This window comes from Seriola lalandi, unplaced genomic scaffold (genome assembly GCF_002814215.2).
Source record: "Seriola lalandi dorsalis isolate HSWRI2012SDOR001 ecotype SW California unplaced genomic scaffold, Sedor1 jcf7180002054971, whole genome shotgun sequence".
Taxonomy (NCBI): domain Eukaryota; kingdom Metazoa; phylum Chordata; class Actinopteri; order Carangiformes; family Carangidae; genus Seriola; species Seriola lalandi.
Genome location: NW_019525522.1, coordinates 1,270,141 through 1,296,254, shown reverse-complemented (window position 1 = coordinate 1,296,254; position 26,114 = coordinate 1,270,141). Strand labels below are relative to the sequence as shown.

Sequence of the window (26,114 nt, the reverse complement as noted above, 5' to 3'; positions counted from 1 at the left end):
TGGAATACTTGTATGAAGAAACATTTTAAAGCTTTTGATCGGTGGACCTTTACAGACTAAAGGAATATAAATAATCAAGGAGTAGACAGTCAATCAGACTTCATGACCGCTGTAAAGGTAGGGTGTTGCCATGGTTTCTCTTCTTGCTGGTTTATGATGCCGATAAATCTGAATTAATTATACTTTTGTGCTCATGGTTACTGTGAAACGAACTGAACAGTTCAATTGTGGAGAATCTATCCAAGCTAATAATGTGTGTCAATATTGACAAAAGTGTAAGCATGTATATCTTATGAATGTTGCTACCCTGCTTCGCACAAGTTTCAATCTTGACGACAGCGACCAGGTGGATTTTAAGAGCCCTCTCAGTTGTGTGTTTTCCTCATTCTGTTTAAGCTTAGAAAAATAGCAAAAACAACAAAATTATTGGCTGAGATAGTTCATTCTCTGTTTGGCAACATCTGTGACTGAAAAAATGAAGCCAACACAGAAGTGCCAAAAACTGCAAATGGCCACTTGCATGGCTCCAAAAGCAAATCAATCACTTTCGGTACATAGTCGGGGGTTAGTCAAGTCAGACGTCCTTCAGAACCTATATGGGTGACCTCACGGAGGCTATATCCATCTTTATACACAGTCTATGAGTGGAACATAACTTCAGGAAGAGGGAGAACAGGGAGAGTTCCTTCCTCATTTTTTAATAGTCTCACCTGTAATATTTATCTCCCATAGATTTGCTCTGAATTGAGTCTCAAAAATACAGCACACTGTGCAGTTCAAATCAGAAGTAATGATAGTTAAATAAGTTATAGTATTTACTCCCTTGTAACCTGAAACCTGAAACTTCACCTAGCTATTATAGATTTGTTGAATATGCTGTAACTACAGTGTGTTTCACGTGGCTGGTTGTGTAAGTTAAGTCTAAGTTAGTTAATGAGGTGATGCTCTGTAGTCTCCTGATAATGAGGGAAACAGGAAGAGGAGATCTGTTAATCGGATTTATAACTCTGGAATTACATTATTATTATACCATGGATGTAACAGAGCTCTCTGTGTGTGTGTGTGTGTGTGTATGTGTGTGTGTGTGTGTGTGTGTGTGTGTGTGTGTGTGTGTGTATGTGTGTGATGCATATGGTAAAACACTCTGCAGGTCTCCTGTTAGTCACACTGCCGCGTCTCAAATTGAATTAGCGTTGACAGCGCACAGCGCCAGCCGCGTGTATGTGTGTGTACACTGGGGGCACTAGCTGTTGGCAAGCTGTCTGTGTGTGTGTGTGTGTGTGAAACAGAAGAGAGAGAGGGCCTTCTCCCCTGAAATCAATTAAGCGAGTACAGGTCTGTAGTTGTGGGGGTGAGAGGGGCACATCCTGTAGAGGGCAGCCCAGACAGACAGCACCATCTGGGGCAGCAGGCAGGTTGACCCTGGGCTGAGACATGAAAGAAGCAGGGCAGGGATAAGAGGAGAGGAGAGTATAGGCCAGCGTTAAATCACTCTTTTCTCTCCACCCAGTTCCCTCACCCCAGCCCCTCATCTGCCATCCGATACATCAGCCACGGAGCATCATTCTCACTCAATCACTCGCCATCTCTTTCCTTTTCCCCCCTCTCTCTTTATCTGTCCCAGGAGTGATAACCTGTCATACACAGGAAACAAAAAGAGGTAAGAACGATCTATCCCACTGTCAGAGATAGGGGCAAAGAGAAAAAGAATATCTCACATCTCTTGTTCCAGAAGGGTTGATTTATAGGTTTGTATTAAATAAAACCAATGCCAGAGAGGGCCTCCCTCTAACTCTCTTATTCTGTCTCTCACACACACACGTATATGCACCTGTAGAGTCCCCCTTTGGTCCATAAGACAGGGGAAGGAATTAGCACACACACACACTCTCTCTCTCTCTCGCTCTTTCTTTCTCTCTCGGCATGGCCCTGTGTGATGGACAGGCCGGGTCAGAGTGTGTGTTGTGTTTGCTGGTCATAAGCTGAGTGCTGACAGCCTTCTCCCAGCCACCCTGTGCTTTTAACACACAGCTCCATTGATGACAAAACACTCGGCTGAACAAGAAAGGAAAAAGTAATTGGATTACATCAACCATGGCCATCAGTAAATCACAATAATTTGTGCGATGTTTGACATTAAACCTATGGTGGATTCAGGTCTTACAGAGGCATATAAATACATGGTTATAATGTTCAAATTATCATGTTCATCATATGTCTCAAGTAAAAGAAATATTGATATCGTTTACCTAACGTAAAATGGTAAATTGCAAATAAGAAGATGTAACTATTATTGGCAAAAATGTACTTAAATTATACTGTAATAATAATAGTAAAAGTAATCATTATGGAGGCAGAGCGGCCCTTGTCAAACATGCTCATGCTGTAAGTGTTAAAATCTCAACCTACAAAGCAGTGGAAAGCAAAGTAGCAAAGTAATTATAGCTTTCAAATAAAAGTTAGTGGAGGAAATATTTAGACCATTTACTGAAGTAAAATGAGCAATACTACAATGTAGAAATACTCCACCACGAGTAAAAGTCCTGCATTCAAAATCTTACTTTGTACTTAAAGCGTTAAAGTGTCATGGTCCAGAGAAAACTGTGTATTTTAAAATGCAGTGATCATTATTTTGAGGAAAACTGAATGATTAGGTGACATTTTTCCTTTGTCTTAGGATAAATAAACTATTTAAAAACCCATTGCATCAGCCAAAAATGCATTGTTACGCAGCATGTTTTTCTTCACCCATGGAAACCTCATCATACAGAAAGCCCCCTGGCAGTTTCCATATTAGTGTGTTGAAGTGGACTTCCTACTTTTAGTTTAACCTTAAATCAGCCCATCATATTTTATTAATCAGTTGTATGTTTTGTAGCTAAAACGTTAACTTGAAAAATAACTGGTAGCTGTGAAATAAATGTAGGAGTAAAAAGTGCAATATTTCTCTATTACAGTGCTTTGTCTTTATATTACACAAAACAGAAACATGCCTATAATGAACACGCAGCACCAGCGAGTGCTCACTTCATAGAAATGTGGGGGAAAAGGTGAAAAAGGAAAGGTAAGGTGTGAGGGAAAGTGCGAGAGCTGTTTGGATCATTAACACTTTCTCTGATGAATGAGGTGAGTGTGAGGCCCAGATGGAGCTCTTAGAGGAAACCCCAAAACACACACATGAAAACATGCAGGCCAGGTGCCAGGCCATATGTTAAAGCTGTTTGTCCGACACTCATCTAACCTCTGCTCCTGTAAGACAGGGGCCTGTCAGGGAGCACATGCCTGTGTAAGGCCCCAGTGACCCCTGTCTGCACACACATGTGGACATACAGCAAGGAGTATGAATACACACATATTCAAAAAAACACCCCGCGGCTCCTGGTTCCGTCAGCGCGTCCGTGATCTAATGCTGATCACAACAGAGGCTCGGGCTGATGTTTTCAGCAAGAGAGGATGTCTTTAGGATAAAATGGAAACAGTGAGGAGAGGAAAGGAGATGAGAGGAAAGGAGAGGAGAGGAGAAGAGAGGAAAGGAGTGGGGGGAAGAGGAAAAGACAGGAGAGGAGAGAACTTTCACAATGAGGCAAAATTTAGTGCAGCGTATGCCCGCTTGATAGGGCAGTAGAAGAGCGTTTAATAACTGTTAAACTGCCCTTGCTTTTCACATTACTCACTCAGTGTAATTCAATTTCAGCCACAGCTGGTTTCACTTTAAACTTTACAGCTGAGCTCAGTCACGTCCCATAATCTGACCTGATAAATAACCAGCTTTTATTGAGTTTGCAGAGAAAATAGCGTCCAGTATAAACCTTCACGAGAGACTCAGAGCCAAAATGCAAGCAAGGCTGGAGGGCATGAAGCTGAATAGGAAAAGGTGTGTGTGTGTGTGTGTGTTTGTGTGTGTGTGTGTGTGTGTGTGTGTGTGTGTGTGTGTGTGTGTGTGTGCTTGTGCGTATGTGTGTGTGTATTAATGTGTGTATGTACATAGCAGTACTTGTGAGCAAGTGTAAGGCAACTATTATTAGGAGATAACTGACGTGTGTGTGTGTGTGTGTGTGTGTGTGTGTGTGTGTGTGTGTGTATATGTGTGTGTATATGTGTGTGTATGCGTGTGTGTGTGTATGTGTGTATGTGTCTGTGTGTGTGTGTGTGTATGTGTGTTTGTGTGTGTGTGTTTGTGTGCGGTGTATATGTGTGTGTGTCTGTGTGTGTATGTATGTGTGTGTGTGTAAATGTGTGTGTGTGTGTGTGTGTGTGTGTGTGTGTGTGTGTGTGTGTGTGTATGGTGTATGTTAATCTAATGAAGGCAGAGTATATTTACACGTCCTGACTCTCTGCTGAGCCTCTCTCCTGTTTCAGGATGCCATTTCACATGATTGGAAACAAATGACTTCAGGGTCAAATTTCCCTCCCTTTACTACCTGTCAATCACTCTGGAGCGGCCCAGAAACTTCCCTCCCTGTGTTATTGCAGAGTTGAATCAGCACAGTTTCCATGTTATTTCAGCCACCACCTTCAAGAGGATTATGTTGACACCTTACCAAGCAAATTAACAACACGGGTGGACGGACAGCACGGTTAATCATCGACAGCCTGATAAAAGGTTACCTCAACAGTCATTTTCAACCAGCGTTGGGGTCTAACAAGTTCTTAAACAAGACAGAGACAGATTTTGCTCAGGCAAGAAAGATCATTAGTAAGGAATAGTAGCAAATATATTAAAAATATTTCTGTTCCCTTGCAGAGAATTAGATAAGAAGATCGATATCACTCTAATCTGAAAACATGAAGTTACATCCAGCAGCTGTTTAGCCTGTCATAAAAACTGGATACAAGGCCCTGCCCACCAACAACAGAATCCATCCAACAGCACCTCTAAAGCTCCCTAATTAACAGTTAATATTTAGCTCTGTTTAATCAACAAAGACTAACAATGAGGGACGTATTGCACATAGCTGAGAAACTGCTCATCACTCTCATTTCTAGACATTGGTTTTTGAAAAAATGAAAACAAATGCATATAACATGTTATTTAGTGAGCTGTGGAGGTGCTGTTAGGCATATTTACCTTCAAACAGAACCAGGTTGCACCAGTTTCACCTATCTTGCTAAGATAAGCTAACCAGGGGCTAATTGTAGGTTTCTATTTGATGTACAGATATGAGAGTGTTTATTTAATCTAATTCTCTGCAAGAACGTGAATAAGGCTCTTTCCCAAAATGTTAAACTGTTCCTTTTACTAAAAAGACAGTTGTAAGTTGACATTGTAACTTTCATCATACACCATTTGTGTGTGTGTGCACAGGTATACACAAACACCCCAGTCCAAAGCTAATCTTCCATTGTATTATTTAAAGCATACTAGTTTTTATGCACTAATAGTGGCAGGTGCTGTGTGTGTGTGTGTGTGTGTGTGTGTGTGTGTGTGTCTGCATTATTGGAGAGTGGCAGGTGCAAAGTTCAGCCCTCCTGGTATGAAAGCAATTTGTCTAACTGAAAGATCAGGAATTAGTTGGGAGTTTAAAATGATTGTCCTACATTGGCAAACATGGAAATGACAGACCGTATCAAATAACCAGCACAGATTAAGTCTGTCTGCAGACAAAGGCCAGGCTGTTTGATGGCGCACCTGACCGCTCGCTGAAACACGGTCCATCCCCTGCACCGAGTTCCTCAATTAACTCCTTCCTGCTATTTCCACGTCCAGCGCGTATTAACTCGCTGCCATGCTTGGCCATGACAAGTAAATTGCTGTTTGGTTATGACCGTTTGTCGGGAAACAGGCCATTTCCCCCCGCTTTGCCTAAACCGCTGTTCCTAGCTCTGCTGAGGGAGAGGGAGAGAGAGAGGAGAGGAGGGAGGGATGGTGCCGGGTTTTGAGTCGGAGCTGAAGGCAGGAATTATCACATCAGCGGCTGAACGGGCGTGCCCCCTTCGGTATGGACAGAAAAACACGGCGTTATGTTGGCCCGCAGTAGTGAGAGGTTTTCGTTCGGCACCGACTCTCTGTTCCTCATGGCCCACTAGAATTTTCTTTTCAGAGGGCCCTCCACATGTGTCCGAAAGTCCAGTCTTCACACAGCGGTATTGATTTACCTGGAACAATGTTACAACAGTGACTACAATAATGATGACACGGCTGCTTTAGTCCATTTTACACCGCGAGGAGCCTTGTTCCAGTCTTGTTACAGACTGCAGCTAATAAAGGCCTCTATAGAATAACCGTTTCACCTCCATGCGTCTCTGATTAGTCCTATTATTGGTAATAAAGTACAGGAATGGAAACTGGCCGCCTGAATCCTGGCAGCTGTTGTTCTTCCCCTAAAATCACAGAAAGACCTGATGAGCTCATGTTATTAGTCAGGCACGGCCAAGCCTGACACTGGGATTCAGCTGAGTTTAGAGATCGAAGAACACAAAACACACTTTTGTTCAGTTTCAGTGAATACCACTTGATAATTACAGAAGAGGAGATTTCTGTATCAGTTCTCATTAGAAATCATTTCCTGTTGCTCATGTGTTTCTGCTTACTTCGAAATACAGCGTATATTTATGTCAATACAACTAGAAAACATGGGAAACGTGTTTCCTCTTTCATTTTGTTTATACACGCTGTATGTGAGGGAGAAGAACATTTTGAATGCTGGTGCATGATCTGAACAAAAAATATGAAACATACTTTAATGGGCACTTATGGTCAGTTTAACAGTCATGTTCATTAACAGTTGCATTACATACCTCAGGTCCTATTGCTGATGCTCTTTGGTAACACCATGTGAAGCAGTTAAGGCAGCAAGACGCTGCTTTTTGTCGCAAAGAAAAATCTACATCCTGCCTACAATTCTGTTTACTCCAATGTTGGTCTCTTTGGGTTTAGTTGCGTGTGCATAGAGAAGAGGACCTGCTCACAGTCTGCTTCTGGATCAGTTTTTGTGCTGCAGTGTACAAAGTAGTTTTTAAATACAGAAACGTCCCCAGAGTTCTGTGTTTGTTGCTCCTTTGAGTCTTGCTCAAAGGGAATGACCCCTCTCTGTTTTGTTGCAATAAGCTCTGGCTTGTTATACTCAATGGGCCAGAGCCTGCAAGTGCGTTCCAGCTGTCAGAGGCAGTGGTTGGTGGTCGGGTGCCACGGAGACTGGCGCAGCAGACAGTCTGTGGTGTCTTCTGCGAGCTTGGCGTGCCGGGAAATAGCTGTGAGTTGGGGGTTCAGGGGGAGGCTGTAGCGGTAAAGACAGTAGGGCCCCGCAGTGTCAGAGAGATGAGGGAAGAGAGAAGGCCCCTGAGGGCTGAGGGGGCTGTGGGGGTGGATGAGGCAGGGGGGGCTCCCCGGAGACCTGTGAAGACAGGGATCCCTACAGTGGGGAGGTTTCTTCCCCTGCAGAGCAGAGAGGAGCGGGAGGTCTGTTAGCGGGGAGAGCGGGGGCAGGCCTCTCAGTCTGTCTGCTCCCAGGGAGGAGAACGCTCTGCTGCCGGGCAGCGGGGAGGCGCTGGGTGAGGTGATGGAGGTCTTGCCGTAGAGCGGGAGAGCCAGGGTGTGGAGAGCGGCGTCCTGGCAGGAGAGCGCGGAGACGGAGAACGGGTGAAGGGATGAGGATGAGGAGAGAGGGAGGAGGCTCTTCACACCGCCGGCTGGTGACCCTGAGCTCCCTGTTGGAGGAGAAGTCAGAAACGTGAATTACAGATATAAAGAGAGAGAGAGAGAGAGGGAGAGAGAGAATTTATGAGAGCTGCAGCACAGTACCTTGGAGCTGTATGGTGAATGGCTTGAAGTCCAAGCTGAGAGGAGTTCTCCAGGGATATGACTCCAATAGGCCATCCAACACCCCTCTGTACACACACACACACACACATACACACACACATATATACTGTAAAAGCACTGAAAAATGTTATTCCAGGTATTTAAATGTTGGTTCTGAGAGGTGTGAAATTCTGCACTACACAGCTCAACTTCATTTGAAGGTTTTATGTGGCATCAGGTTTCAGTGGTTGAACCTTAAATCCCTCTTGGGTCCTTCAGTGGAGTACTCTCTGAGCTAGAGTGAGTGTCGGTGCTCGGTGAATTTTTCTGTACCTGTTCCTTCCTGGATCTCTGAAGCCCTTGGCGAACGGGTTCCTGTCGATCTTCAGTTTTGTGATCTTGCCCAGGAGAGAGGGACAGACATGGCGTTAGAGCGGAGGTGTCAAGTGGTGACGTGTTAAGCTAACAATGAGCTCAGCTTTACAACAGCGCGGAGAGTGGCAAAGCTCTCCCTCAGGGACTGCGTCTCCCAGCAGCACCCAGGGCGATCGGCCATGTCAAACAGGGTTCTTGGAGAAGGGGGTTCGGGGTCGTACAGTTTTATTTGGTGCTTTAATGGGCTGTGGACTCCAGCAGTCGGCCCAGTCACAGCTCGTTACTGAGTTTCTGTAATAATACGTTCGCTGATCGTAAAATGAGCCCTGATGAAAAGAGCTGGCAGTCCCCGCGGACGGCTCTGTTACTGGAGGAATGGGAGCCAACACTGGGGTCGGCTCCCCTGCACGGGAACACACACACCCTCTCTGAGCAACTGACCCCGCTGAAAATCAGGACACTGCAAATTTATGATCGGGCTGAGACCACAGGGGAGTGGGCCTCATCATCTTCATGATGTGAAGATTAAAACATTTTCAGGAGAGGTCTAACAGGCCTGAGCTGTTGACTGAGTCATAACAACAATCACTACGTCTATGACAAAGTCTGAACATCTGCTTTTTGAATGTGTTGGTCACATAAATGATAAAGAATGTCAGTTAGCAAGATCAAATACTCAGTAATACTCGTTTTTATTTGAATATACAAAAACTAGACGAGTAAATAACTAAACATTTTGAATATATCCTCACTGCACATCATTTTTTTAACCCTAGTATTTTACTATCCTGAGTGTTGATGGTGTTTTTTACCTGTTGATTCTGATAGGCTGTGACTGTGGTGAACTCCGTTTCTGGGAAGGAGAAGCTGTGCACTCCTTCAGCAGGCAGCGACTGGATCTGAGACAAGTCCATCCGAGGGTCGTGCCGGATGATGTGCACACGTGGCTTGTATTTATGCATCGACTGCAGAATAATCTGTATCAAGAGATGAAGGCGGGACTCTTATTATATCATTATCTGAAAGTTCTACCTATCTGTATCTATGGGCGCTCCAACTAACAATTATTTTTATTATCAGTGTGTCTGAAGACCAGTTTTTCAGTGAAGCATTTGGTCTGTGAAATGTCAGACAGCAGTGAAAAATATCCATCACAGTTTCCTACAGTAAAGCTGTTTGCTGCTTTTGTCTAAACACAGATATCCACTTTCCACATGAGACAAAAAAGCAGCAGATCCTCGGCTGAGAGGCTGCAGTCAGAGAAAATGTGGCATTTTTGATTGTAAAGTTAAATATTATGCTATTTAACAATTAATCCATCAAACTGCTGATCTGTTGATCGACTAACTGATTTACCAACTAATTGCTCCGGCCTCAGGGTGTATAGTTAGTCGTCCAGTAGTTTGTGTGTTTTGCCAAAACTTGAATTTTCAAATCATTTTAAAGATATTAATCAAAGAACTGTGGAATCCGGCCTCTCATACTGTTTCTCTGTCTGTTAAATCTCTTTATTTCATAGTGGAAATAACTTCATCTACACCACTTATTAATTACATTAGGTGATGATTATATGAAATAATACGCTGCCAAATAACATTATATTACGTTAAAACTACAGCTGGAACTAAAATGTGCGATTCAACAATTAAATTAACAAATGACATCAAATGTCATTCACTTACAGTTTCACATTAATGATAGTAACAAACTATTTTGTGGATATTAATATGATTTTAATTTGACATGTCTATAAAAATTCATCATGTTTGCTGGAGGCTAAAAACTGCAAAAAGAAGTTTATCTCAGTAAAACTGATTTCCTAAAATTTAATTTAACAGTTTATTGTGTAGTTGTTGTGGTGTGTTGTTATTATCCTCATTTTGTATATTTGGGGAAGTACATTGTAAAATTAAAAAAGTAAAATAATAAATTAAATGACCAGTTTGACCACTGCCACTCTGAGTCTTTAAATCTGCACTTCTACCTTTTAAGGACGAAGCCAAATAAGATTATATATTGTAACAGGACCTCAAAATAGGATGCTGATTTTTTTCTTCCTAAAATACACAAAGCAGTAAAGTTGGCAAACAGAAATATGTGTGAGTGTCATAAAAGGTCAGATAATCAACACTTGTTTATTAGTGTTTAAAACCAAACTCAGCCGGTTACAGGGTTATGAATTGACCGCGACAACATCACGGATTATGAGTCTGTTTTAGTTTCAGCTCTGCGGCACCAACACTGTTTCTACATTCCTTCGTCATCCACCAGAATAATGAATCCTCCATACACACTACCAACTAAATTCAGTGGTGGTTTTATAAACAGCAGGATCAAGTGGAAAGCCTCCTGTAGCCCCCTCAGTCACCACATCAGTCACATCTGCACATATCTGAACTTTTACTGGAGGTTGTGGAGCAGAGAAGGATTTCCACTTCCTTTATCCCTAAAAGACACGCAGGCCTTCCATCCTGAAGAATCGCCCAACGTGGTTCAAGATGTGTATGACAGCAGTCCAAGGAGGACTGTGGCTGCTGTTTCATACCAGTGTACACACCAAGTGATGATCTTTTCTTATGTGAACTCTCAAATTACGCACAATAACACTGTCAGATATTCAGAAAATGTCTTTAAAGTGTGGTGTTATAAATCAAAACATAAAAAAACAGTAGAGCAGTAAAGAATAGTGATGAGCAATAAAAGTCAGTCCCACCATTTTCACTAATGTGTCTCACCTGTATAGGCCTACACAACATTTATCCTTTATCCATTATCTGTTGGACAGATAAAGAGGAAGCAGATGCTCAGATGTGTTACCTACATGTCCCTTATCATCCATCTCGTTGTTGGTGAGTTTGACCCGGTCAAAGCTGATGACCTGACGCATCCACGTCTCCCCTGCGCATGGCGAGTCCGGGTGCACGTAGAGCCGGGGAGAGATGCAGGAGTGGTCCGTGTTTCCAGCCACCATCCACTGCGAGCTGTGGTACACATACCTGCGGGCGTGTATACATGTGAGTACATTAACAAATACATGGATACTGAGTTAATAATTTAACACATACACATACACACACACACACACACACACACACACCTGTAGCGTTTGGAGTCCACGGGCATGACGTCCATTGCGATGTAATACTGCTGGCACGGGTCCAGATTGCGCACTTTGACGCGCACTGACGGAAACATTCTCCTGAGGAGGTGAGAGAAGAGAGAAATGAGGAATGACTCATTTTTTATCCATTTTAAATTAAATCTTTTTTTTTTTATCTTCCGTAAAATGGGTAGAAGTGTATTTCGCCCCTCATGGATTTCACATCATAAAATGAGACAGAAAGAGATCAGGCAGCAAAAACCGGAGGCAGAAACTTTCCTGCCTGTAGCGGCCAAGTTCAGAGGAAAGTTCATGGACCTCGAGGGGCCACGAGGGCATCTTCACTGCCGAGATTTATAGCGCGTGTTCTCGGTAATTGAATAAACGGAACTTAGATTTCAGCAAGTAGTTATGTCCCAATAACTCATCACTGGAGGAAAAACAGTGAGGACGCACATAGTAACCCATCTGAACACAAATAAAGTTGGTGTCATCGGACTAACGGTTTCATTGTGCAGGTGATAGTCTTGGATTATAGCTCTTATTTTAATCTCTATTAGTCTCCAGCCGCTGGAAAATACAGCGTATTTCAGTTTGACAAAATGCAATCATTTTCCAGATTTGAGTTACTTAAATAAACGATATAAATTTACTCCTATTACTTTTGAAAACTTGACACATTTCTATTTCAAAATATCAAGCAAAACAATGTACATCATGAATTATATTTCAACAAGGTAAATGCACTTCCCCCCCCACGCCTTCACCTGTGGTTCAAATCATTTCCTCAGAAAACGTTTTTCCCCCCTCCTCACTCCTGATCAGCTTCAGCGCTTTCAAAGCGCCTGATAACCGCGCACCTGTGTCACCACACAACAGTTTATGTAAATGCCTGATTATATTGTATCATTTATATTTGGCACCTCAACGCGGAAACTAACATTTAATCACAACGGGTCGCAAATGAAAGACAGAGTCAAAGGTCAAAACCGTTTACACAGCGAGGCCCGGGCTGCAGCGTCCGAGGCCTGCTCAGATTTTCATGTGGAAACTGACTTTTGTCATTTTTATTTTATTTTATTTTTTAAATATGATGCAATAAATGACTAAAAAATTAAATAATCCATATAAAGACTTTGTGACTGTGATAGTTTTGACAGTTTAAAATAATTAACCTTAGAACGTACTGGCCAAATGATAGCCTGTATATTATAGAGCCAGTAATTCAAATAATAAAATAGTTATTGCTCCTCTTGCTTCTTGGCAGATAAGTTTGGAGTTGGGAAGTTCTGAAGGATAGAAAAGTAATGGCCTCTTAAATGTGTGTAATCTTTCCTGAATGTGTTTACCAACGTCTCGACTGTTCTTATAGTTCAGTGTAAAGCCAATTTCTCTGCAGCTTTTCATACCTCCCAGCTTTAGTGATGATCATCTCGGTGCCGATCTCATAGAATCTCTTCCACAGCTCGGAGCCCTGCAGCTCTACGCGGACCTCTCTGTCCGGGCGACAGTCGTTCTCCTTCGGCTTGTTCTCCCCTCCTTCTCCGTCAGGTTCCACAGGCCCTGACCCGACAGTCTGTCTCTGCGGGTCACAGGAGGTGTCCTCCGCCCCACTCTGTGTTGAACCTGCTTTCTTCACCAGGCTGACCGGATACTCGCGCAGGCCTGAAAAGTGCAAAAGAATAGAAGTGAGATGTGGAGAAAATGAACCAAGTGATCCATGCATTGTTTACCAAAATCATTTATGATTTAGCTGAAATTTAATTTAATGTTTTAATTTGAAGAAACTGATGAAATTAAAGATATTGAACCAAAAATGTTGATTTTTATATAAAATAGAAACAGAACGTTGCTGCAGTTTGTCAGGATGGAGAATATTTACAAAACTTTCTAGAATTGAATTTCATCATTTTGGATTTTAACTATTAAAAATAGAATTAGATTAAATTGTAAAAAAAAAAAATAGAATAAACACAAAATATACTGTGGCCTGTGGTTGTGCGTTTTGTTGTTCGAGCTTGTGCGTAAAATGAATGTAAAAGGAGTGAGATGTGCTTGAAAATCCAGCAGGAGTTTCCTTCTGTCTCACCAGTGAAGATGCTCGTATCGCCGACGGTGTCTCCGGCTGAACTTGACTCGTGTCCCTCCGACACTTTCATCCTCTTGCAGGGTTTCCCCACCAGCGCCTCAACTGAAAAGGCGTGAGCCCGGGAGCTCAGACCCTGCATCTTGGCGAAAGATCCCGTCTTCCTACGAGACTTATATCCGTCTGAACTTTGACTTAGTCCCGCGTCAGACTCAGTGTCCCGGCTCATTCAGGACAGGACGGGGCAGAACAGGCAACAGCAGCAGCAGCAGCAGCAGCAGCAGCACCTCAGGGAGCCCCTCTTCTCTCACGGCGGCTCCGTGACGCTGCGTAATTGATCCGGTGCGTTCCCATGTGTTCTCCGAGGCACACACCTTCATCCAAAATCCTTGATTATTGGCACGCCTCTCGTCCTCACCACAATATTCCACTCTCTTCCTCTTTATCCGTTTCTGTGTCTCCCCTTTCCTCTCTGTCTCACAGAGGGCTTGTTCCTCTGGTTCCCCTCTGCGCGTCACAGAGAGGGAGGGAAGAGCGCAGCGTGCATTCCTCCACATGGGACTGCGCTGCAAAAAATATCCACCCTCACTCTTATTCCGACTGTACAATCCCATTTTCCTGCAACGACGAACAAAACATTCCACTACAAGAGTAAAATCATTGCTTTTCTGTTTAAATCCACCGTGTTTTTTCTTTAAACATATTTGAAACATCGCAAAAAGAGACCGATTACTTTATCAGTATCAACAGGTGACATCAGATTCAAGACACAGTTGAATGAAGTTGATTTGAAAGGAAACAAGTCAACACATTTTCAGTTTTTCGCACAAGCTGAAGGAAACTAATGAGACTCGGCAAACAACAGATATTTTTTGCAGTGTTCGCTTGGTCTCAGTGGCTTTTGCGCATCCAGGACAATCAGCAGCAGCATCTTTACGCGCGAAGTGTCACTGTTGGATGAGCTGACCTGCATAAGAGTAGGGCAATTTTTTTTTTGCAGGTTAGTTCCACTTTCTTTATATAATGAAAGTCCAATCAATTCCCCCAAATGAAGTGTGAAAGGAGTAGGCCGCCAAAATATCAAGTAAAAGGAATTTGATAGACTGAATTTAAGTTGGCAATGTGTTAAATTTAAATGTAATTTTGTGAAGCAGGTTTTTCTCTTAGGTTTTTTTTATATATATATTGCAGAAACAATCCTTCAGATTGTTTCCCATGTTGCCCCCCTCCATTTAGACAGTGGATAGATAAATACAATGTGCATTTTAGAGCACCATAAAGGGAGTCTAGGCACAAATATTTAAGTCTGTTAATTCAGACCATCTGGAGGGTAAAATATATCTTCACGAAACACGCTGCATTTCTGTTGAAGCTAACATTTCCTATATTAATTTGCAGGCTTTTTCCTTAAAGCGCTCTCTTGTCTCCCGTTCCTCCGGTACAGAAGTGGGATCCTCCCCTCCCCCACCCCCTTTTCTTTTGCGGTGCCCGGTGAGGGTGTGCGCCAGTCTGGTTTTCATAAGTGCGGAGATCAGATGGAGTTTGGCGCACAGGGAGAAACTGGGCCGTAATGACAGCTCGGGATTATTACATTACTGCTCGACATGAAATAGATCCGCTTTACACAAATAAAAGTCATCGAAGGCTCTATTTAAAATGTTTTTTAATCACATGATATAATTGCTCAGAGGAGAAAACAAATGAGGGCTGTGTTTACGGCACGGTTGGTTTGGTTGGTGATGGAAATCTCCGACAACAGCCGGGAAATGGAGAACTATGACCAACCGGAATCACATGTTCTCTGTCATCATAACCCGTTTCAGGACCGCGGCCTGGATTTATGTTTATCCTTCCCTACTTGTCCTTTCCTTTCAATACTGTAACAAAGTGCATCCCAAACACGCGGCCTGGTTTCGAGCTGTGGAAGGAAAAAAGTGCAACAGAAATAACTGCAGTGTCTCTGTGTGCGCGCGCACAGGCCTGCTGCTGCTCCTTACTGAAATAAAAGACCCAAAGAAACTGATAGAAATAGCCTGTGCAGTTTCCTTCCACTCAAGTTTGAGCGATTATTTTTCCATGTTGTCTTCAACAGTCAGCTCATAAATCTTCGTCATGGGATTATGGGATGTCAGTGGAGTGATGACGGGTACGCGGGCCTCGCCTGGCTCTGCTAAACACAACAGGAAGCTGCTTTTTGGTTGTTTTATGAATCCTAATCCAGTGCAAATCTGCATTTGTCCCGTCCAGGAATGTTTGGCACACATGTTTCCTCTTATTAGGCACAATACGCACGCTTGGCGGAAGCGAGACTCAAATCCAATTTAGCACGGGCTTCAGGTTTCCATTAATGCGGAAGTTTGACGACCAGCTGCAATTAGGCTTTCCGATCATTTTGGCCTTCAGGCTCGCTCGCATGCTGTTGATTTGCGATTCCATGGGCTAATTAATACGTATTTGCGAATAATTGGTTTAGCAATTGAAACATAGTGGTAGGCCTTTAAATGCACATCACCAGGTAGATTAAACAGGGGATTCAAGGGCAGCGCATTAATCATGGAGTTTAACTTTAACTTGTGTTGGTCAAAGTGAAATTCTGCTGTTTCTAAAATATGGCTGTTTGCTTTGTTTACGTTCTCATTCGTTTTTCACTGACTTGATGACTGACACTCAGGCTGAAGTGTGTGTGTGTGTGTGTGTGTGTGCGCGCGTGTGTGTGTGCGCGCGCGCGCGCGGCTGCAGGCTGGTGCCCAAAGAGTAATCACCTCCAACCATAGACTCATGGTAGGCATCTGTCCGTACTGTATGTGTGCACATGCTCACAACTTAATGCATATATGTGTGTGTGTGTGTGTATGTGTGTGTGTGTGTTTATAAACAGGCCTGTCTGTCTGTAACTCAGTGCTGAGTGGATGTGACGGGGCCCCCTGATGGTTTGTTTTAAGTTGGATTCTGATGCTGAGCAGTTTGTGTGTGTGTGTGTGTGTGTGTGTGTGTGTGTGTGTGTGTGTGTGTGTGTGTGAGGTTTATTCTGGGCATGGGCTGCCGGAGCGGATGCCCACTCACTGCCAAACGTCAAACTTCCACCACCCGTCCACTGTGACATATGTGGAGTGTTTGAATAGAGAACGCTGTACACACTTAGTGTACTGTTGCACTAATGGGATGTGAGTTCTCTATATTGCAATTGAATGAAGGCTCACCTGGAATACACACAGCATATACTGAGACAACGATGTGCTAATTGTTTCCAAAACGTGATCCTGAAAGTAGCATAAGAGCTGTTTGTTATTTGTTGATTCTGTGACTGACAATTTCTGCTTGAGAGAGACAGTGGTGAAACATCTGGAGTAGATGTGAGAAGACGTCAACGAAGACAACTTGAGAGCAGAAACAGAACAAAGACCAGCAGTCAAAGCTTTTTACAACATAACTGATTATAGAGTGACAAATTCCTTTGACCCTGATATGTCATCAGCTCCATGGTGTGTGTGTGTGTGTGTGTGTGTGTGTGTGTGTGTGTGTGTAATGTCACATCTGCTACTTATAACCTCCCGTCTTTTGTCGCTGTCTCAGGGCACACAGCTGTCTGAGGTCCACCGCGCCTCTCAGACTGTCGAGGCCCTGCAGGGATCCTTGCTGTGCAGTCTATCCATAGCTTCTGCTTCTTTAGCAGCTCTAATGGGAGAGTCAGTGAGACGCTGATCACATCCCTCCCTGTCTATACGAGTTAATTGACTGTGTCTGCCAACACAGTTGCATCTTGCCCCTTGATTTGCTGTTGAAATGCATCCAAATTCTCTCCTTCAATCTGAGAGAAATGTGGGCTTGATCTCATTTGGCTGCTGACGCGATGTCTGGATGAGAAAGAGGAAAATCTCACCTGTTTAATATAGCTGAACTGGGAACCACATGAGCTGTGTTCTTAAGATATAATTATTTTCACCTAAATATTTCCTGGCTACTATCATGACTTCTGCAAATCTGCCTTATCACCACCCGTCTCTGTCGATCCAGTTTTATTTGTGAAGCAGAGGTTTTTACAGTTCTAAGTGCTGTAGGCGACACACAAGTTAATGACAGTAGAAAGATAAAAAGTACAGAGACTAATGCACAAGAATAAAAAATATAGACATGTAAGATTAAAACCAGAATAAAAAAGCAAGTGGATTAATAACAGACCATTAAAAATAAATGATGATAAAACATGTGTGGAGCTACAATAAAAAATAAAAAAATTTAATAAACGTCATAAACAGATAATACTGGTGATATCTACATTTTCTTACTGTCAGAAAATTCCCATGAAACGACAAAAAACAACATTTATTTGATCCTACTAACAAGTTGTGAATCCAAAGCCTTTTCCTCTGTGCCACAGAGCTTCATATCCCTCCAAAAAGCAATTAAAAACACATCAAGTAACTACTGTGACCGACCTGTTCCCTCATTATGATGAATAAAGGCACTTTAGTTTATTTTCAGTCCAACCCTTATTCACCGTCTTGCTGCTGAGCACCAAATCTGCAACAGTCCCTGATAAATTACATTTTTTTGGTACTCCTCCAAACTACAGTGACCAGCTGTAAAAAAAATTTTTTCAAAGATTTACATATATATGGAACCATTAAAGTGAAGCACTGAGCCACAGACACGTAGAGGAGTTGGAAAAAATATTATGACGCAGACAAAAGCACTGCTGATTTTGGTCTTTTTGTAGCAGGTGTTAAAAATATAGATTATTGCCAGCCTAACACTTTAAAGATGTCACCTCTCAACTGCTCTCATATTGTCGGGCAGAATACTCCAACAGCTTGGAGCATAACAAGCAAAAGGCTGCCTCACCAAATGTTTTCTCCTGCACTTCGGAACAAATAAAAGGCTTGTGCCAAAGGACCTGATAGGCCTCTCATATGGTACATGCACAAAAAAACAAGACCTGTGCAAGAGACTGGAACAACCATGATAACGAGATCGAGCTTATCTTTCCCTGGAAGACTTTAAATGAAAACTACATTTTTTAACAGCAAACTGTTATAAACTATAGGTGTGAAAAGACGTGCAGATGGGAAAAGACAGGTCGTCTGTGCAAGCAGCTTGTTTTGACCTGTTGTTTTGTTTAATTGTCGGTGGATAGATGAATCGATTAAACACAGGACTTTTACTCAGGAGATTGCCGTTTATTTCTCATGTTAAACCAACAGTTTATATTCTTTCTTTTATCCATAACGGACAACATTAACCTCATATTTATTATTGTAACCATGACGATAAAGGTCCTCCAACCTTAGTGAAGTACTTGTTTTAACCCAAACCACAAACTTTTGCTCAAACTAACCAAGTGGTTCTTGTGCCTAAACTTAAATGCAGTTAAGGTTGTGGATTGGACATGGCTTTCTTTACCACAACCATTTATCAATGTTACCATGACGACAAAGGTCCAGGACACCTGCTGCTGGTCCGCTCGTCTGAGTCGTATCCCAGGGCAGGGACAGCAGACCTATATGGTGGTTTAAGTTGGAGGATTTGTTGGAAATTACGTGTACGTATTTTGCAGTAGTAAACTCATCCTGTGTTGTGCTCAAGTGCTGCTGACCACTTCTTTCCCTAATGGTAACCAAGTGCTGCGGGTGCATAGACATAATTATAAAAATATTTTATTGCATGAGTGGATATTTTAGGGAACACAAATAAAATATGTTGCCTATACTTATGAGACTTATGAGACTTATGAGACGAATATATTCAGATGTGAAATTTTGGGACAACTTACAACTTTTTCCTCCTTTTGTTGATAAAAATGTAATTATGACAGTTTTACTAAAACATATTTGCTGTTGCAAATGAGTAGTATACAAACCTAGTCAACACTCAGGCAACACATTTCTGAATTAATTGCAGCCAATTTATTAATTGATTAACTTTACAATAGCAAAGCCGGACAGAGATAAAAAGGCTGTTGGTCCTTCTGCATTGCTCTTGCACCCTTCCTCTCCCTCTGCACAGCACCTCTGCTCTCTGCTCTCTGGGTCTCCTCTCTGGGCTGGCAGCATGTGGGGAGCCTGGGCACGAGGCCTGGTACTACCGCCTCCCCCCTGCCCGCAGTGTAGGAAGATTTAATGGCTCATGTGCCACAGCATCCAGCCTTTACTGGCTCCCTCTGCCTCAGCCTGGCCGGGCGGGTAACGAGGGATGGGGGCAAGAGGAAAACAGAGGAGAGGAGAGTCACATCTCTGCCAAGACGCACCCTCCTCCTCTCACCACAAGTGTGTTGTGAATTATCTTCTCCTTCTCCCCCCTCTTTTCTCTCTTTCTCTTCCTAAGCCTTTAGTTATCCCTTGCTACTCATCCTCTTCCTATTAAACACATATAGATCTTCATCTGTCCACAACGCTTTCATGAGGCCTGCTGTGAATCTGGCTGTATGGCACATTCATCTCACTTGTTTGGATAGCTAATTCTTTTTGATGAAAATTGCCTTTTCTCTCCTTGTCCGTGTCTCTCTTCCTCTCTCTCTCTCTCTCCCTCTCTCTCTCTCTGACTGCCAGTAACTGTGTGGTTAATGGTTGCGGTAAAAAGAAACAAAAACAGCCGTAATTGATAATGAGAGTCAGACTCTGCATGTGAGGATCTCAGTCGAGCGTCTTTTCTCTCCTCTCCGTCTCGTCAGCTCCTCGGAGTGACGGCCCAGACGGGGCGGCTCTGCCAAGCAGGACTCTGATTGAACAGGGCACCGGGATCCACGGGGGCTTTGTGGAGTTGGGAATAGATCGGTGGGAATGAGAATTGTTCTTCCCAGAAGGATGTCAAGGGGCGGAAAACTAATCCACGGGGTGTTAGAGTGTAATTTCCTAATGCCATAATGTGTAACTAGCACATTATGTTTGGATAAAATAATGCATAAAAGTGAACAATGCCAGCACTCCAACACAAACACACTTTCAGGTTGTTAGCCAACCTAAGTGAGGGTTTGAAATGTGTCGAGGGCTCCTCTTGGTGTTGTTAACATGCACGATGAGGGGAAGTAGTAATTATTCAGGGGAAAGCCGTCGTTCTGTGAGTGTATGCGGCTGAGGAACCCCACAGTCACACACGTCTTTATCTGTTTTTGTCCCACTGAGCGCAATCATTCTGAACACAAATATTTTTTATCAAAGCTTCGCCACAGTGGAAGGGAATTATTTTTAGATTGCCCCGATAAATGAGGGGTTTCATATATCTGGATGTGGTCGTGGGGAAGAAGAGTGAAAATTTAGGAGAAAACAGAGAAAGAGTTAAAAAAAAATTCTGGCAGAGCCACAAAAGCTTTTAAAACAACATGTGAAAAATCAGCAGTTCTTTAACAGTTAGCTTGTCATTTTTATTTGCCTCTTTAGATGGTGGCAGCGGTTGTCTTTCAGGCCGTGCCAGCTGGGATTGGCTGCTGGCTGGAAGGCTCAGGCCTGGCCCCGGTTAGCACTCTTATTATCATCACCACACACTGTAATTCACATGTCAATCACAGCCCAGAGCAGCACGGGGCCGAGGGGAGAGGGGCTGGTTAGAAGGGACTGCGACTGGGGTGATGGGCCAGGCGGGGCGAGGGCTGCACACTGAATACTTCCAGCAGGCCCTAATCGGACCTTTCATTCCCCAATCTCTGCAGAATGGGCCCGGATAGGGGTATGATTGGTTAGGCAGCGCTGGCCTGAGCTGAGGCAGGAGGCTGTGCTGGACTGGATGCTGTAAGAATAGGAGTGACCTCTGAGGAAGGTTAAACTGTCAGAGTTTGGCTGGTGCGGCCTGGCTCGAGTTAGTCTCTAGCTGGGGTAGACAAGATGAAGTGAGCAAAGAATGAGAATAGTGGAAATAATGTTAATCCAGCAAGAATGCAAGTTTTTAAGCCAAAAGTTACGAAGGTGAAAATGTCTATTGAGGCCGAGGTAACGGAGAAAACTAATGTAAGGTTGCTAATATACTTTATGACTTGTTTGTTTTTAAGCTTAAAAGAGATCTGCTAGACACTTGATAAAAGGCTAAAACATTTCAAATTACATTTCACAAAAACAACACATATGAAGTTATAAAAAGTTGGGGCAGTGTTAACCTAAGTGACCAAATAACATAAGTTAGGTTAGCATAGTTAGTAGCATAGTAGCAATGGTTATTTCTTTGTTATTTTAAACTGCAGTAATAGTACAAACTCTGAAAAATCATTTTTTCAGCTGCCTAAATTTCATAACATAAGCATTCACTGGGTGGAGAGCCAAAGTAGTTCTTACACAGAGATTGGTTGTTTTTATTTATTAACACCCACTAACTGATGAATGATTGATAGTATAAATTGGGAGACTTTAAATTACATTTCACGGAAATGACACTGAAATTACAAAAAATTATGCCACTTTTCGCTAAACGACTTGGCTAATAATCCAGCAGCTACTATCAGACCAGAGGCATGTTCATGTGTTGACTGACAGTCCTGAGCTCCCGCCCCCGACTTTGGCCTCCTCTGATTGGTTAGAAGGGTGAGGCTCGCTCAAAAATTTCTGCACTGCTGCTGTTCAACAAATCTGGGTCACAGAAGCCTTTGACAGCACCTCTCCACATTAAGTATATTCCAACTAAAAGAATTTCAGAAAAAAGTTAAATACTGTTAACAAAGGATTAGCAATGAGGTTTGATGTATTGTTTGCCCATTTTTGGAAGTTGGACAGCACTACAGACGACACCTTTAAGTTTTAATGGTGCAACACAATCTGGTAAATCTCTAATTTGAAACAGTTACTTACTAAGAATATAGAAGGATTTTACTCACGGCTTTACAAGTAGCTGGTGGAACCCAACCCACGCCCCTTGCTATCGTGATACAACACCTGAGGACATGAAAGTTCACATACGTATTGATAGTTTCTGCCACTGATTAAAGCAAATCTTCAGAAAGAAAATCAGTCATTTAAGATCTCTTTAATCAGATCTGGATTGTCCTCACATGTATAGAAAAGCATTTTCTCTTTTCTGACTTTATTCCCACCCCGAGAGACGTTCTGCAGCCAAGCAGAGACACTATAATTTAAACGCTGCCGAAACGGGAACTCAAAAGACAACATGCTATTTCAATCAAAAGCCCAGTTCTTGCCCCATCATCCTGCCTGCCAAAGCGTGGTGTAACTCACACACACACTCGCACACACAAACGCACACACATGCAGAGTGCTCGCCTGCCAGCGTGTGGTTTGCATTCACGATTCCTTAATGCCTTGTGGTTAGTGCTCTATCAGGGCCATGAGAAATGATTTATTAGTGGCTCCCGCCTGTATTTATAGATAATGTGCCTCCGTCAGTGTTAATAAAGAGATCCATTCTCAGCCTGGAAACATAGCACCTCTTTAAAGGATTACTGTCACTGCTAAACAATAGCTCGTCCTCCAAAGATAGCCCTGTAGCGTGTGTGCTTAGCTGTGTGTAAAAGTGCATTCATGTATGTTGTGGGAGGGGGTTTAAAATAGTGGCAGACAGGAGCAGGGGAAACAACCCGTCTGTGCTTCTTAACACAGACTCATTCATTAAAGATACACATTTGTCTTCACACAAAACAACTTTCCCATTATTGTTGTATCCAAACTTTTCAAGTCAAATCTTCTCAGTCTTCTCGTCAGGCTCTCCACTGATCCGTTTTTATAGAAGCTGGTGTTGGCAGGAACCCTTCCTCATTTGCTGTGCCTCAGATGTTGGAGAAGAGCGAAGCTGCATGAATAAGTGTTTCCCTTGTAGGCCTACTTTTGCACTTTTATCTGTCTTTATGTCAGTCGCGTGTGTGTGTGTGTGTGTGTGTGTGTGTGTGTGTGTGTGTGTGTGTGTGTGTGTGTGTGTGTGTGGTGATGAGGATGGAAGAAAGACAGGCAGACACATGAGCACTCTGGCAGTGAAGTGTGTTTGTGTGACATCATTCTGTCTCCCTCTGGTTCCAATCAGCCCATCCTCCCCTGTTAATGACACCTGATAGATTAATGACTGATAAAGAGAGTGTGTGTGTGTGTGTGTCTGTGTGTCCACGTGTGTGTGTGTGTGTGTGTGTGTGTGTGTGTGTGTGTGTGTGTGTGTGTTTGGTAGGGGCCCACAGAAAGCCTGCAATCAGACAGCTCTCAAATTAGCGCTCCATAACTACATCCTGACCAGGGTTTTAGACTTCTGAAGTGCAGGAAAGGCCTTGCAGACAATCAGACACACAAACACACACACATACACACACACACACACACACACACACACACACACACACACAGGCTATCACTTTCATCCACAGTATATCACATCACATTCATCTTCTTTCTAGCATGGTGAACTTTGACATGGTGAGAAACAGGGGTGGTGTTGGGGATGTTATCAATTTTAGCAGCTTACTCTTACATCCTCCAACCCTTCGCCTCCATCATGCACACACACACGCATGCACACACACAAACACACAACATTGCTATACCTGTACACAGTGATGATTTTAGTTATCATCGGTCATATGAAATCCAGCCTTGCAAGAGACCAAACATTTGTCACACAGGCCGTACACATAGTTAAAACAGAGTTTCCACAGATTTTGTTTTGATCTTTTAGATCTCAGTTGAATTTATTTGTAAGTAGGAGTAGTTGGTGTTGCTCTAAAAATCTTAATTTATTCAGCATTAAACAAAGCGAAGTTTTTTTAAGTCCTTTACAAAAACGAAAAACTGTTTACAGACAGTTAAAGCAGAAAATACAAGAGAAAAATCAAGGAAACATAGAATGAACAAAACAACAACAATTAATATATGTAAAGACCAGTGGTTTAAATACCACCATCTACTAAGGCATCCTTTATACGGGTTTATAGTGGGTTTCTTAACTGTTAATAAATCATTCATTAAGGCTTTATTGCTTAGTAATAAGCCATCAATAAAAACAAGTGTTTTTTTTTGCCAGCCATATTCACATTTACACCTTTGATAAATTCAATAGTTATAACTTATAAAGCTTTCATAAAGTATGTCTTATTAGTAATAATAAATAATAATTTGCATTGTCTAAAAATATTCAAAGTTTGGTAGACTGTATGGTCTTTGGCCGATAGATAATTGTAAATATCAAGAAATCAGTCTCAAGAACTCAGTTTCATTTCCAATCTAATCTCTGGTACTTCAGCAGTAGTTGCTGAAGCAAAGGGGATTGTCAGTTTCCCCACGGTGTTACGACCTCTTCCCTAACCTCTGCAGGCTGCTAACACCTTATTACGGACAATTTAGAGTCCAGGGAGGACTGCAGCCTCGTGGCTTTCAGCCTGTCAGTCAGTCCTCTGTGGGTTTCTCTCTGAGTAGGAGCCTTAAAGCCTTGAAGCAACCTCTGTGTCATGACAGAAGAATAATACAGATCAGTGCATCGCCCTGCTGTGGAAAGGTGTGTGTGTGTGTGTGTGTGTGTGTGTGTGTGTGTGTGTGTGTGTGTGTGTGTGTGTGTGTGTGTCTGCTCCTCCTGTGAACCTGACTGAGGTGACGTCACTGAATCTGGAAGTGATTCGACCAGGCTCAGGCTATGATGCTATTGGCCACGATTCAGCAGAGGGTGTGTGTGTGTGTGTGTGTGTGTGTGTGTGGTGTGTGTGTGTGTTTGTGTGTGTGTGAGTGTGTGTGTGCTCTACCGATGTAAAGTCAACATGGCTGTAGCGCTCTGGAGCAGTCTCATGATGATGAGGTAATTTCCCCAGAGTTTAACCCTCAGGAACATAACAGACATCCGTCCATTTCCATCCCTCCGTCCTCCTGTGTACCCTTTCATCCTTTTTCATCTGATCTGATTCTTCCACCTTTTCCTTTCTACCTGTGCCAGTTGCTTACCTTGAGTTGTCCTTCATCACATACATATGGGACCCACCTTTCCTCTCCTTACAGTCATACCTTTTGTCCTCTCCTTCACTCCTGAGCTTCAAAAATCCTTTCATCCCATAGTTTTCTTCTTTTTCTGTCTTTTTACCACCTCTTTGCTGCTTCAAACACACGACACACAAATTCCTCATAAATAAAGTCACATAAAACTTTCTAATATGTTACATCATATGTTATTTTAGTCTCAAGTAATTGACTCATTAAGTACAACAGAATGGTACTGAATTTGACTTTCTGTGTAGAAAACATATACTGTAGACACTGATGAGATTCAAAGACTAGTTTTAATCAAGATTTGTTTGTTTGTAAGTTTAAACTTAACAGAGTTATAATGCTAGTGTTTACGAAATGGAGAATTGTATATGGGTTCATTCTAATTAACTTCTAGTAACAACTAGACAATAATTGTGTATTTACACCCTGTAGCTAACTGCCAGATGTAACGTTAACTTTTAGATGGCTAACTTCACACAAAGCTAACGCTAGCTTGAAACTATGTGACCTGTTTGGAGCGAAGAGTAAAAGAGGAAGGTAAACTTCAATGAAAACACTTAATGTTGTTTAATAAGAACAAACTGAAAAGATAATAGAAGATGTCTCACAAAAATAACACAATATCTCAAATTACAAAAAGCTACACTATGCTGGTAACATTGTGCTAATTGACCCAATAAATCCAACTAGGTTAGCTTAATCACATATTTCCCTGTTACTCTAAACTATGTTCATGGAATATTTACTACATTGCTAAAGACATGTTGTAGGTTTTAATATATGATTTTCGAGTTTAAATAAAGACATGATAAAAAACAGTGTAACGCGCACTAGTTAGCTAGGAACTAGCTAGTTAAGGACGCACAAATTGGTGCAGCCCAATCCTGATCTTTATTCTAACACTACCCCCACCCCCCACCCCCCACC

At 42.5% G+C, this 26,114-nt stretch overlaps 1 protein-coding gene across 1 annotated transcript; it reads right to left on the bottom strand.

The window, feature by feature from the left end:
• Positions 1 to 6,656: 6,656 nt before the first annotated feature.
• On the bottom strand, positions 6,657 to 13,751 carry tbx22 (T-box transcription factor 22). The gene is made up of 8 exons (XM_023395928.1): positions 13,306 to 13,751; positions 12,626 to 12,881; positions 11,214 to 11,315; positions 10,938 to 11,112; positions 8,929 to 9,093; positions 8,075 to 8,139; positions 7,742 to 7,827; positions 6,657 to 7,647 (listed from the first exon to the last, which is right to left on the bottom strand). Exons 1-8 carry the CDS (start codon positions 13,529 to 13,531, stop codon positions 7,100 to 7,102), a joined length of 1,623 nt encoding a protein of 540 aa, XP_023251696.1. The 5' UTR covers positions 13,532 to 13,751; the 3' UTR covers positions 6,657 to 7,099.
• Positions 13,752 to 26,114: the final 12,363 nt, after the last annotated feature.